This window comes from Rattus norvegicus, chromosome 20 (assembly GCF_036323735.1).
Source record: "Rattus norvegicus strain BN/NHsdMcwi chromosome 20, GRCr8, whole genome shotgun sequence".
Lineage (NCBI taxonomy): Eukaryota > Metazoa > Chordata > Mammalia > Rodentia > Muridae > Rattus > Rattus norvegicus.
Window position 1 is genome coordinate 17,215,912 of NC_086038.1, and position 13,803 is coordinate 17,229,714.

Below are 13,803 nucleotides of genomic sequence, written 5' to 3' on the forward strand. Positions count from 1 at the left end.
GCATGTATGTGTATGTAAGGGGTTCGATCTCTTGGGAGCAGAAGTTACAAGGGAGGAGTAGGGGGAATTGTCTTCTAAGGCAAAGCCTATGCGAGCGGCCATGGAGGTGCTGGGAAGAGAACTTGGGTCGTCTGGAAGAGGAGCTGGTGCTCTTAATTACTGAGCCATCTCTCTAGCCTGGGTGAGTGTCTTTCACATCATCCCCAATTTGTTTAGATGTGGTAATCAACGGAAGAAACTCCAATGCAAAACATTTTAATAAGTTGTTGAATGTACAGTTATTAGAATTATCTAAATATCGCTTATAAAAATCGGTATATCACATTAGATGATTCTAGAAACACAGTGATGAACCTTGCACTCCAAGAATATCCCATCAATAGTACAAATTACAAACACTGAGAAAAGAAAGCTAGAGACATTTACACCGAAGGACAGCATTACATTCATTCATCAAGTAAGGGGGGCTGGCACTGCCACCTGGATGTCACCTCGAACACAACTTGGGTGCAATTTCCCATCTTCCACCAGAGCCCAGAGCAAAGTGTCTGTGAACGCCTTCTCCCTATCCACAGGGGCCTGGAAACTTCACCCTAAACTTTTAAGCTTTTAAGTGGACACCAGGCCAAAGTTTAACCACACATTTTTGGGTTTTTTTTTTTTGTTTGTTTTTAACTTGACTCTCTTGATTTATTGGCACGAGTCATGGTGGCTTTTAATAGAAGCTATCAAAACAAGTGGGAAGACACAACAATATTGACAGCAAAGATACTTGAGTCCTCCTCAAGGTATCGGTTCTGGATGCGATAATAGAATTGTTCTGAAGTCAAGAAATACCTTCTCGTCCGCTGACAGACCCAAAAGCCCAGTGGTTTGAAAACTTGAGGTCTATAAATGTCTGCCCCAGGGAGGAGCAGCCAGTCACCTTGTGCTGCTTATTATTCTGAAAATGAAGGCTGAACGAACGTACCTTTAGGAGCATGTCTTAAGAGCGTTCTTTTTAAGGCCATTTCATGCTGTCTGTAACTGCCACCCAGTTCGAGAGTCTACTGGAGGCAACGGTTCTAAGCCTCTAACCTCAGCTCACGTTCTCTTGATCTCAGCCCCCAAATTACCTGCCTTGGCCATAGCTCAACCCTTAGCGTTTAATCCCCACCCGAACACTAGCTTTAACAGCTTCAAATACAGGTGTTCGTGTGTGTGTGTGTGTGTGTGTGTGTGTGTGTGTGTGTGTGTGTGTGTGTGTGTGTGTGTGTTTTAAAGATGGCCCTAAGGACCTCTCCACCTAGACAGGATGCTGGAAATGGTCAGTCCTGATTGGTTCACAACTGCCCAGGTCGGGTAGAGTGGCTGGAAATGTTTGATGAGATGCAGGCTCGAGTCTGAGAGAACTGAGGGGCCAGGCCCCTAGACGCCACCCTGAGCATAGCCAAACAGACCATTCTTAAAACAGGCTTGATGTTTCTGGGTATTGAACCATTTTAGGGGGCAGGACAAAGGGCAACGGAAGCTACGAATACACAAAAACCACGGGGAAGGGTCTGGGCGAGAAGGACAGCTGTGTAAAGGGCTGTTTCAACGAAGCATCAGACCTCAAGGGGGAGGAGCGGTGTTAACAGTCAGAGGCGGTCAGTTCACAGTTCAGCCCTTCCTCCAGCCTACACATTCCACATTCTAAGGTCAACAAAAAGATTGCAACGGAAATTATAGAAATTCATTTTCCCCCAAATGTTATAAATTCGATAGTTCATAGGCCTGACAGCAGGGGTATCGCTGTGGAGATCAGACAACTGGATTGCAGGATGTCGGCATTTAGGAATCCGTTCTCACTCAGCCAAGCAGCCCGCAGGACCACAGTAGCCATCTGTATGTAGTGTGGACAGGCAGAGTGCCCAGGCCCCCTCCAAACACGCAAAACAAAGCACCCCATACTAATTTAACACCACGGCCATCAAAGCCACTTACATACATTTTTCAAAACTCTCTTGAAAGACTATTTAAATATTTCACAATTATAATTTATGCAACTTCCATCCATATTAAAATAATTAATGTAAATACTTTATTATAAAACTATTTTACAATTTAAACTTTTATTTGAGAAACGTATTCACACCCACAATTTCTTTAAAAGTTCTTTCCATGACTGCATCCCATAAGGAACACACTAAAATCATGTTGGGGGGAGGAGTGGCGGCTAGCATTACCACTTCAAACCGCCTCATTTGCTTATTTCTTAAATATCTGTGTGTTCACATCTGCTTGGCTAGTGACACATGCCTCTTCACCCAAGTGGCAAATCTCAGTATCATTTAAAGACAGGGCAGACCTGAACGCCTGCCACAGGTTGCTTACATCACAAACGAGTTGATCATGTCAACAAAGAGCACAAAGTAACACAAAGAGGGCAGCAGTTAGTAAAATGTAAACAAGAAGAACTGAATGCTAATCCCTTCCCTGAGAACCAGGGATAAGAATCACTTCCTGTTTTATTCAGACAAAACCTAGTGGTCGGAGGGGCAGGATGCTGGCTTCTGAAATGTTTAAAACAGCGGTAGAGCAAAGACTTTCCTGAGCTGGTGTGCCCAGAGCTCGAGTTTCCGAATTCCTTGTATATAAGTTGATACCATCTCAAACTGCCTCTTAAGATTCAAAATAGTGTTCACCAGATGAGCCTGAGAGTTCCTGAATCACACCCAGGTAACAAGTCAATATTGTAAGAAAAAAAGGTAAAACTGAAAGGTTTCTAGTAATTATCACTTGAAACTCACTCCCACAAAATGGGAGAGAGAAGAAATGAGCTATAGTCAGTTCACACCTAGGCAGAGAATGTGAAGTTCTTGCCGAGAACGCCTGCAGCCTCCTGGAGAAAACCCCCCAGAAGGCACCTTACCCAGACCTACTCCGGTTAAAGACCCATTCCTTTTGGGCTCCCGTTTGAGCGTGGGCGTTTGCAAACTTTCAGGCGTTTGGCCTGAAAAAGTCCTTCCACGTTACAGAAAATGGCCCTTGGATTGAGCAGTTTGACTTGTAATTATCAAGAAAAAAAGAGGTTAAAGGGAGAAAAAAGGTCAGGCCATAACCCAAAGCTATAGTCCAGAAAGAACAGGCCGTTCAGTTTTACTTATCACATCGGCGGGTCAAGTGCAACCAAGCGCAGCTCGACAGCAAGAGCGAGCATTTGCAAATTTAATTTCAGGTCGGAAAATACTTTAACCAGAAACAGTCACTTTGAAAAAGGCAGTAGTGGTAAAATAAACATGACACTTAGAAATCTATTTTTTTTTTCAAGGAAAAGTTGCGCTCCGTTGCTCGGAGAGAAATTAACTAGGATCTCTCTGTTAGACTCCACGGAACTGAACCCTAAGCAGGATTCCTCTGGTGCACTGGGCACAGCGTTCCGTTGATGCTTAACCAAATTCTGAGAAATGTTTATGCTAATGCTTACAAAGTTAAAAAAAAAAAAAGAAAGAAAGAAAGAAAAAAAAAGAAAGGATTTTTTTTAAATGGAAAAGACTCTCAAAAATTAAAGAAAAAATAAAGTCTCCACCATCCACCTCCGATGCCTCAGACTGGTGATAAGTATTATGCTTCATGACAGCTTTTACAACACAGTAAATGGAGAATTTTCCATAAATGAAATTCTTTAAAACAAAAGAAAGAAAAGGTAATGTGTTTTTTTTTTACAAATAATCTCTCTTCTCTTGACCCTAGGGAGGAAAATTTGTGCTGTTAATTCCAAGACTGTTGCCGGCCATCTGACCCACTCCCCTTCCCATGATGCTCGGCACTGAGCACTGAAGGGGCTGGGGGAGCCCTGCTGGTGGAGCGCACCCACTTAAGCACCTTTCTTTCATACACTGCGCGCTCTGCCTTTAATATAGAACCCACAGAGCCTTTCTGTGTAAAATGGTCTCCAGTTTTAGGGACGCTTTCTAGATCTTAGGACGGCCCGATAAGGTCATAGTTTAGAGTCAGCTCACCGGCAAGGTTGGGAGGACAGAGATTTCATGGTGACTGGCTACAGAAAGCTACATGACCTCTAGATGACTGCGTAATGATTTGCAAGTGTTACAGCTGTTTGCTCCGTGTCCCACACATTCCCTGCACGACATTCCTGTTTCTTTATTCTTCATAGTTTTCTAATGAACAAATTAGTATTCCTGAGTAAGAATATAAAAAAGTTAACCATCTACCAAAAGTATAAAGACAAATAAAACACTGACTCACAATACAAATTTTTACAGAGCAGTACAAGGTGCACGGCTAACGCCTGCAGCTAGCTCTCCGTGGTGATTGGCCCGCTCCTTCACAGACTGCAGCAAGACTCAACTGTCCAAGATACTCCGAAGCACGGCAATTAGATGCTTCAGACCGTAAACATACCCCTCATCTACTGTGTTGCTAGGGAACACGTGAGCAAAGTCTATCATCCGCACTTCCGCTTCCGCGATCTCCTGCCGGCCCGCCGGAAGGTGGTAGAACACCTTTTCCAGTTGGGAAAGCACGTTTCCGTTTAAGTGTTCCTGGGACATGCTTTTCCACCCGTTGTCTTGCTCCAGAGTTTCAACTTTGAGGGAAGTCTGACTCTGGTGCTTTTTTGCATACAGCTTTCTGTGCCTCGAGTACGCCTTAGATAAGCTTTTGCCCACTGACGTGCCGTTGGCCGGGGAGCTGAACAGGTGGAAGTTGTTATTGCACTCTAGTACATCCGCGTCCGACAGGGCTCCTTTGGAGAGAAACCTCCCCGCCAAAGTTCTATCGTTTGATTTTGTGGTAGCTGGCTGAGATGAACCTTCATAAACAAACAGTAAAGAGCTTGCATAAAAGTTAAGCTGCTTCTGATTTTCAAACCACTGGAGAATCTTCTCGACCTTCTGAATACTGGCTGCCACCGCGTCTTTCCTTAAACAGAAGCCGTTGTGGAAAAACTTGGAGACACCTGGAACGAAATACATCAGAGTCAGGGTTAAACTGTGCAACCCTGGCACTTGTAGAGTGAGCTCCAGCACCTGGAACGAAATACATCAGAGTCAGGGTTAAACTGTGCAACCCTGGCACTTGTAGAGTGAGCTCCAGCGCGTAAAATTCTTCCCGTGGGCCGGGTGATGGTGGTTCATGCCGTTAATCCCAGCTTTCGGGAGGCAGAGGCAGGTGGATCTGAGTGTGAGATCAGCCTGGTCTACAGTGAGTTCCAGGACAGTCAGGGCTACATTCAGAAACCCTGCCTCAAAAAACCAAACCACCACCACCACCACCACGACGACAATAATAATAATAATAATAATAATAATAATAATAATAATAATAATAATAATAATAATAATAATAATATAATGTGACCAACAACTACACCTTAATATCTAATCACACCTGGGATGTACAGCTTAGGCAACTTGCCTTTTGTAACTTGTTCCCACTACAAGAGACACAAGAAATAGTCAATCAACAGGAAATGGAAGTCAAAACCGCTTTGAGATTTCCTGTTACACCGCTCAGGATGGCCGAGATCAATGAAACAAGGGACAGCCCATGCTGGAGAGGATGAGGAGTGAGGGCAGCTCTCCTCCATGGCTGGTGGGAGTGCAAGCTTGCACAGCCACTGTAGACATCAGTGAGGTGGGGAAGAGATCTACCTTAAGAGCCAGCTAGACCACTTATGGGCGTCTACCCAAAGGACGCTTCGGCCTATTACAGAGACGCTGGCTCAGCCACGTTCTCTGCTCTGCTCATAATAGGTAGGGAACAACCTAAGATGTGTCAGCAGATGGATGAATAAGGAAGTAGGGCACACTTACAAAATGGAGTATTACTCAGCTGCCTATGGGGTGCATTCATTTACATGTGAGTGTCAGGCTGCAGCTCATATAACCACAGGGGTCAAGGCCACCAGGAGGGACCAGAGGGAAGGGTTGATCACCCCAGGGAGGAGAAACATGACTGTTATTGGGGAGGCGGGGGTGATGAGAGTGGCCTGCATAGGCTCACAGATCTGAATGCTTGGTGACCAGGGAGTGGCACTAATTAAAAGGATGAGGGGTGTGACCTTGCTGGACTAGGTATGGCCTTGTTAGAGAAAGGGTGCCACTGGGGGTTTCAGGAGCACAGTGGCTCTCTCGTCACGCTGCCCTCAGACCAGGTAGAACTCTCAGCTACCATGCCTGCCTGTATACGGCCATGCTCCCCACCATGAGGTTAATGGACTTAAACCTCCGACAAGGTTAGCAAGCCCCAAGAAAGCACTCTCCTTTAGAAGAGTGACCGTGGTCATGGCACCTCTTCACAGCAATAGATCACTGACTGAGACAGGGAGAGGCCATTTGAGAGGTCGTCTGGGGACAGACAGTAGAAGCATTCTAAAATATATAGTTATTATGAAGGTGATCTAAATGAAATTGCCAAACGACTGGGAGACAGAGCCTCAACTGGACATCTCTCATCACCAAATGAGGCAGGCCTCCAGTTGAAGAAACAGGCCGCATCTAATTGAGTTGTTGGCCACGGGAACTCCGAAGCCATTCAGGCTGTCACCAAGCCTGTGAGCTGCTGTGCACAGCGGACGTAAGGCCGTGTTGCTGAAACACCCACACGACTTGTTGACCATGAGGTCAAGCTGGTCCTAAGCCGTCACCCTTAATGACTAATGCTTATGGGACTGGAAGGCTCTCTGCACACTACCAAAGGAGAAAGGTAACACAGACCCAGCTGTGAACCCTCAACGGTGGGACTAACCAACCACTATCTGATTTGAGCTGAGGCTCACCCTGAGATGGAACCCATCCTCAATACACTCAGGTGGCCAAGAACCAGAAACCAGATGGGCCAGGACCTAGGGGAAACCAACTACTACTGATTGGAGTGGTGGAATGATACGTAATGACACGGTGCCCTACTCAGGCATGGGTGCAAAGGACTCTGTTGCCCAGCAGGATGGCCAACACAAAACAGACTCAGTGGCACTTCTGGAGGCTCTGTTCTCGCAATGCCGGTACCTGCTTACTGGTCCTTTGCATACATCATGGCTTCTGCTTTTGTGTTTCTATGGGACTTCTGTGGAAGTAAATGCAGTGGTTGGTTGTTTTGTCCCATTCTGGTTTCTGTCTTTTCTTTTTAAGATTGTTAAAAAAAATTTATATGGGCACACTGTCACTGTCACTAAAAACACCAGAAGAGGGCGACAGATCCCATTACAGATGGTTGTGAGCCACCATGTGGGTGCTGGGAGTTGAACTCAGGACCTCTGGAAGAGCAGTTGGTGCTCTTAACCACTGAGCCATCTCTCCAGCCCCGGTTATTTGTATTTTGAGACAGGGTTTCCCTGTGCAGCCTTGGCTGTCCTGGAACTCCTTCTGTAGACCAGGCTGGCCTTGAACTCACTGAAATGCGCCTGCTGGGGATTACACACACACACACTCACACACTCACACTCACACACTTTCACACACACACTCTCTCACATACGTGGGTGGGTGTGGGTGTGTGTGTGTGTGTGTGTGTGTGTGTGTGTGTGTGTGTGTGTCTGAATAGATGATATTTGTATCCCAATGAGAGAAGGAAAGAAAAGGTGTGGATTTGGGTGGGTGGGATCAGATCGGAATTGGGGGAAGAGGTATGTATAATCAGAATATATTGTATTTTTTTAATCTATTTTCAATTTAAAAAAAAAAAAAAGAAGAAAGGAGAATAAAGAAGTTAAATCAGCCCAGGAAATTACAGCCCAGGAAAAGAAATCTCTGCTTTTTAATGGTCAAACTAAGTAGTAGCTTGCTTTGATCAAGTGTGTCAAGACAGGAACTAGGCTAGGAGCTACAAGATGTGTTTTCTGTGTGGAACACCAATGCCGTCCTGAGGACTCGACAGGCCGACATTTCACAGAACTGAACATAACCTCCTGTGAGATTCTTCTTTTTTTTTTTTTTTCGGAGCTGGGGACTGAACCCAGGGCCTTGCTCTACCACTGAGCTAAATCCCCAACCCCAAGATTATTCTGAAAAGACAGAATGCCCTGTTGTAATGTCTGGGTCACCAGAGTTTTACCAAACCACACCTGTTAATGGGATTAAGCAAATTACTGCCTGCCTGTTCATCAGTAACTTCAGACGCCTGGAGATCACCCAACCACACAGAGGCAGCTTTAAAAAGGCAATCCACACAAAACACCACCTTCAAGCCTCTTGTGTAATGAGCAATTTAAATAAAATTTACACTTAATACACTTTATTAACTTATTAATCCCACCTGTGCTGGGGTTTCAGGCGTGTGCCACCAGGCCAGCAGAGTGTGAGGTTAAAGCTTTGGCACCGAGCTGGGCAATGGTGTCTAGCTTTTTGTACTTGAAAAAGTGCACACTGCTCCAGGATAACCCTGAGGTAGCTCCCTGCAACCCCATGTTGAATTCAGGGATGAGGCAGTTGGAGGATGTAGAAAGGCAGGAGGCCTGAAGGGCCTGGGCCTCCCTGCTTCCTGGTCACCCAGGAACAGAAGAGATTTGCTCCCCATGTCTGCTCCCTTGTTGTGCCCAAAGCAAAGGAGCTGCCAGATACACACAGAGACTGAACCAAAATAAAGGCTGCTTCATGGTGGGCTGTCTTAGATTTTATCACGGCAGTAGGAAGCAAGCGGGCCAGCAGCCATATTATAAAACACTAGTGAGGGTGTAGACGGTGTGGGCACTTGGGTATGTCAGGGTCCGGGGTTAATGGTAAACACTCCTCTCTCTCTCTACATCTCTAATTTAAAAGGTTATGCATTGCCTCCTTATTCCACAGGAGAACTAAAGATGGTGAGCGCCATCTTGCTGACGGCAGCAGCCAGCCCCACTCCGGTGCTCACCCTCCTTCAGAGTCTCTTTCGTCAGGCCTCTTCCATAGTGCTGGTTTTGTGTCTCGTAGCTGTCAGAGTGAAGATGATAAACCTGTCAAAATAAAAGAATGGCGAATGAACATCCAAGCAGTAATATAGGGTGCCCAGCCACGCAGTGTGGTTTCACCGCTAATTACAAGATCCACAGACAGATGTGAGGAGGATCAGGCACGGGAACTTGGGCTGAAAAAGCACCTAACGTTCAGATGAGCACGTCTGAAAAGCTATTAGGAGTCACAAAGGTTTTTAGTATGATAGAACTGTCTATCTCAGTCCCTCAAGATTAACCCTAAATTTACACAGCCTAGAGAAGACACATGCCTCACTCAACACCTGGGGGATAGAAGCGGATCAGGAGTTCAAGGCCATCCTTGGCTACATGGCAAGTTCAAAGCAACAGATTATACAAAAGTCTGCCACAGAAAGGGAAGTTAGAGGGGAGAGGATCGGGGGTGGGGGAAAATGGCACAGCGATACTTTCCCGGCATGCACCCGCCCTCGGCACCAATAAAAGCAGGTGTGGCTGCACACACCTGCAATACCAGCACCAGGTCTGAGTCAGAGGCCTGCGGATCACAAGTTCAAGGTGAGCTCACCTACAAAGCGAGGACACCGGCTGGGCTGCATGAAATGCTGTCTCCAAACAGCAAAAGCAAAAGCTTCCACAAAGAGTGTTTTTGCTACAATGTCCTTTGTTTTTATTGCCATCTAAAAATTATTCTATAGTCCCCCTGAGAGGCAGAGGCAGGTAGATCTCTGCGTTATTTCAAGGCCAGCCTGGTCTAGAGTAAGTTTCAGGATAGTCAGGGCTACACAAAGAAACACTATCTTGAAAAACCAAAATGATGGATGGATAGATGGATGGATGGATGGATGGATGGATGGATGGATTGACGGGCGGACAGACAGACAAGAGTAACAAATGGAAACAGATGAGAAAAGAAACGATGAGCTGTAGACACGATTCAGCCTTCTGAGCTTATACTGAAGCCCAGGTCGGATGGCTCACACCTTTGACCCCAGCACTCAGGAGGCAGAGGCAGGAAGAGCTCTGTGCGTTCACAGCCAGCCTGATAATGAGCTCCAGTCAGGGCTATGTACGAAGACACCGTCTGAGGGAAGGAGGGGAGCCGACACTGCTCTTGCAGAGGACCGTGCTCAATTCCCAGCACCCAGGTTGTGTGGTTCACACCCACCTGTAACTTTACCTCCAGGATCCAGGGCCAGGCTCTTGCACTCATGTCTCTCTCTCTCTCTCTCTCTCTCTCTCACACACACACACACACACACACACACACACACACACACACACGCCCACACACACGATATATATTCAAAGGTCACATTAGAATCCTTAGGACCTGACCAATGAAGTGCCATACAGCTTCTGTCCTGAGGAAATCCAGTATGAACAGAGAAGCTGTGAACACGTGTAGAGCTAGTATTATCAATTATCCTGTTATGCTACCGCCCCAATAATTTATGTTCCCGAATGAGACACGCAGCCTTTTCTTTTTTTTTTTTTTCTTTTTTTTTTTTTTTTTTTTTTTTTCGGAGCTGGGGACCGAACCCAGGGCCTTGTGCTTCCTAGGTAAGCACTCTACCACTGAGCTAAATCCCCAGCCCCAGACACGCAGCCTTTATACTTTACTCTGCCTTATTCAGCACAACAGCTGGGCCACTGCCTGACCTCCGTGAGGTTAACCCCCGATTATTACTTACTAATTCTACGTTCTACCTTGGCCGCTCAGGACCCTCTGGGCCGCGCTCTCCCGGCTCCTTCACATGGCGGCCTTGCCTCTCTGTCCTGCACTCTCTCAGACATGGCATCTCTCCCCTCCTCCACATTCTCCTGGCTGTCAGATCTCCCATTCCTCTCTCCTCCTGACCCCAAGCCCCAGAAACCTTAAATCCCACCTCTGTCTGTCCTCCCCGGATATTGGCTATTGGCGTCTTTATTTACCAATCAGAACCGCCTGGGGGCAGGTTTCCAGAAGGTTCATGCAGTTTTATTCTAAGGTGACATAATTAGCACTTGTAATACAGACAGCTATATTTCCCCCTTTGTCCAATTCAAAAGGCTCTTTTCTCTCAGATATACACTGAACACGATTAGTTCTACTACAAACAAGTTCGTGTTCCCACAAAGCCGGTTCCCTCTTTCTGCCTTTAAGTGAGTCCTGGGAACAAACAACTTGTCCAGTTTTCACAGCAAGACCCCTTCCCCAGTGAGCCATCCTGCTGCCGCCTTCGTCTTTCCTTATATGCTCACATTTATTAGTTCCCTAAGATAAAAATCTGCTCGAACGATCCTCCTACTTTATTGATCAAGAAATTACGTCCAACATCAGATCTACTCTGCTGATATCACCGGCATATTAGCAACCTCCCACAAAACTTCCTGCTCAAGACTCAAAAGGAAGATCGCCTGTCATGTGACCATGCCTGCTCACGGTAATCACCCGGCACATCTGGTCTAGAGGATCCCATGCCACGTTACTTCCCAGCCGTGGTGATGTCTGCGGAATAGTGACAATAATTCTTCCTTCCCATCGTATTAGCTCTGGTATTTGTGTTGACATCAGAGGTGGGGAGCAACCCTGTGCCAGCCCTCCAAGATGATAGCGAGTCACCTCTGCTTCTGTAGCGCCTGCCCTGTCCCCTCAGAAGTGGTCCCAGGGTACAGACACTCAAGCAGCCCCACCACCAGATGACGCCAGCCCTGACCATACTGAGGTGCGGTAAGTGTGCACATCAAAGCAGAAATACAAGCTTCTTATGCATCAGTTAAAATAAAAAAGGTTCAAATGCGAGTTCACAGAACTATGTGCAAATAAAACTGGTTTAAATAAAAATATGAAATAAAGTAGATGTTTTTCCTACTTATGAAACAGTTCATTTCCCTCTGAGTTCAAGGCCAGCCTGGACTATAAAGCAATTTCCAGAACAATCAGGGCCACACAGTGAGATCCTATCTCAAAACACCAAAAGCTATAAATAGCTCTTTTCTTATAGGAAAACTACAAAGAGCACAGGACCAGGGTTGCTGCCTACAGACCAGAGAGCAGCGGATAAGACGCCTGTCCTTGTAGCCCATGCTACGTCGTGGCGTCACACAGCACGTTAGCTCTGGTCTAGCAGCAGTTCAGTCCCATGAGTGCTGTGTAAGAAAACCCGCACACCTCACAGAAGCGCTCTTACCCTCATGCCGAGCACCAGGAACCCGATCTCCTCCATCAGAGGGTACTTGCTGACCTGCTGCTGAATCTTCTCTGCCGAGGCAAAGGGGTCGTAGCTCTTCCGCCCAATCTTCACGTCCATTATACAGGGCTTGTTAAACTTATGAGTCACATCTTCCAGTTTTAGGTACACATCTGCTATTAGAGAAAAACCTTAATTAATGACAGGCAACCCTACCATTCAAACAACCCCCAGAGAAAAACAAAAAGAGGAGATGCTGGAGGACAGAAAACTTAGAGCCAACGGACACAGTAACAAGCATCAGCATCAGACAGATTCTGCTACGTGCGACCAGACGTCTCTGGGGCGAAGGGGGTGTTCAGCGTTATAGAGCTGCAGGCGCAGCCATGAATACAATACTATCTGGCTCAGATCAAGATTTCTTAGCAGTTAAGGATTTTGTAAGTTTGTTTGACATCAGTAAACTGAGGACTGAATCCAAATGACCCCACCAACTCTCTCTTGCTACTCTCACACACACACCATCACTCTGTCACCAGCACATCTCAGCGCCTGTACGCATTCGCTCACAGAAAACTTGCCATCCGCCACAAAAGCCCCTTCTCACACTTTACCTTGAAAGCATGGATTTAAGTGCGGAGAAAAGAAAATAGTTCTCCCTGTTCCTAAGGAAAACGATCCTGTCCAAATTCTCAATGAAATTATGATGCATGTTTTAGCTCTTAAGGCTGGAGGAGGGGATGCGTGGGCACAGTATGGACAAGCACAGGAGGAGTTAGCATCCGAAACCCCATAAAGCCGGACAAATACAGTGAAGTGCTATCCAAGCCTCCCACAGAAACCGGATTCTCCTTGTATCTTCCCTGCTAAGCTGCAAACCCTGAATATAAAACTGGCTTTAGGAATGTAGAGTTCCAGGTCTCTGAGCACCGTCTGTTATCTCAGCCCCCAGGAGGCTGAGGCAGGAGGACTTCAGACTAACGACCAATCTGGGCAGCACAGTAATCAGGCCAGCCTGGAGTACACAGCGAGAGCTCTCCCCAACACACACACAGTAAAAGGAGTACATGTGTACTCAGAGAGAACCGGGCTGGGTGTGGAGGGCTTAACCTAAGGAAGCTTTAGGAAGAGAGAAATGAGAAAGCAGGACACAGCCTGTGCGGCAGAGCGGTTAGACTGACAGCTGTCATGTCTGTCTGCCTCAACACTGATTCACTTTGCAGACTGGCTAGCAGACTTTCAGGGATTTCAGTAGACTAGAGCTCAAGTTAAAGTAGGTCAGTCTTGAGACTCAGCTATGTAAAGATCAAAGGCATTTTGCTACAGCACGGTCTCCTAAGGTAACTCCAGACCAGAAACAAAAGATGTCTTCTCAGCCAGGCCCCTCTGGGTCCAGAGTGGAGCAGTGTTTTTCCACACGTCAGATGCAAACATCCGTGCACTGTGGACCGAAGGGAAGGAGGCAGAGACTTGGTATATGGGAAGTACTGATGTGGGCCGGGCTCCAGCGGAGACAGCCTGAGGTGGGTCATGGTGTAATCTCTCCAGTGCTACCCGCAAACCTCAGAAGTGTCCCTGTCGCACAGGAACCCACTCCCAGTCACAGCCATTGAAGTGGGCAAATGTCTGACTGACAAGCTGCATGTGACTATTCTGTCAGGATTGTCCACACGTGGTACAACACGAGAAAAGTGAGTGACCCTTGCGGTGGGCGGGGCATGCGCAGAAACATTCCTGAGC

At 46.7% G+C, this 13,803-nt stretch overlaps 1 protein-coding gene across 3 annotated transcripts in view; it reads right to left on the reverse strand.

The window, feature by feature from the left end:
• Positions 1 to 239: 239 nt before the first annotated feature.
• The window catches only part of Ipmk (inositol polyphosphate multikinase), a 34,676-nt gene continuing 21,112 nt past the window's right edge, over positions 240 to 13,803 (reverse strand). For 2 of the 3 annotated variants that reach the window (XM_006256345.5, XM_006256346.5), the window contains exons 4-6: positions 12,064 to 12,239; positions 8,833 to 8,914; positions 240 to 4,942 (exon numbers count right to left, since the gene is read on the reverse strand). In XM_006256345.5, the coding sequence (XP_006256407.1) occupies positions 4,329 to 4,942; positions 8,833 to 8,914; positions 12,064 to 12,239 (872 nt within the window). In that variant the 3' untranslated portion in view covers positions 240 to 4,328. The remainder of the gene's footprint in view (positions 4,943 to 8,832; positions 8,915 to 12,063; positions 12,240 to 13,803) is intronic. The other variant, NM_134417.2, reaches the window with a different exon arrangement.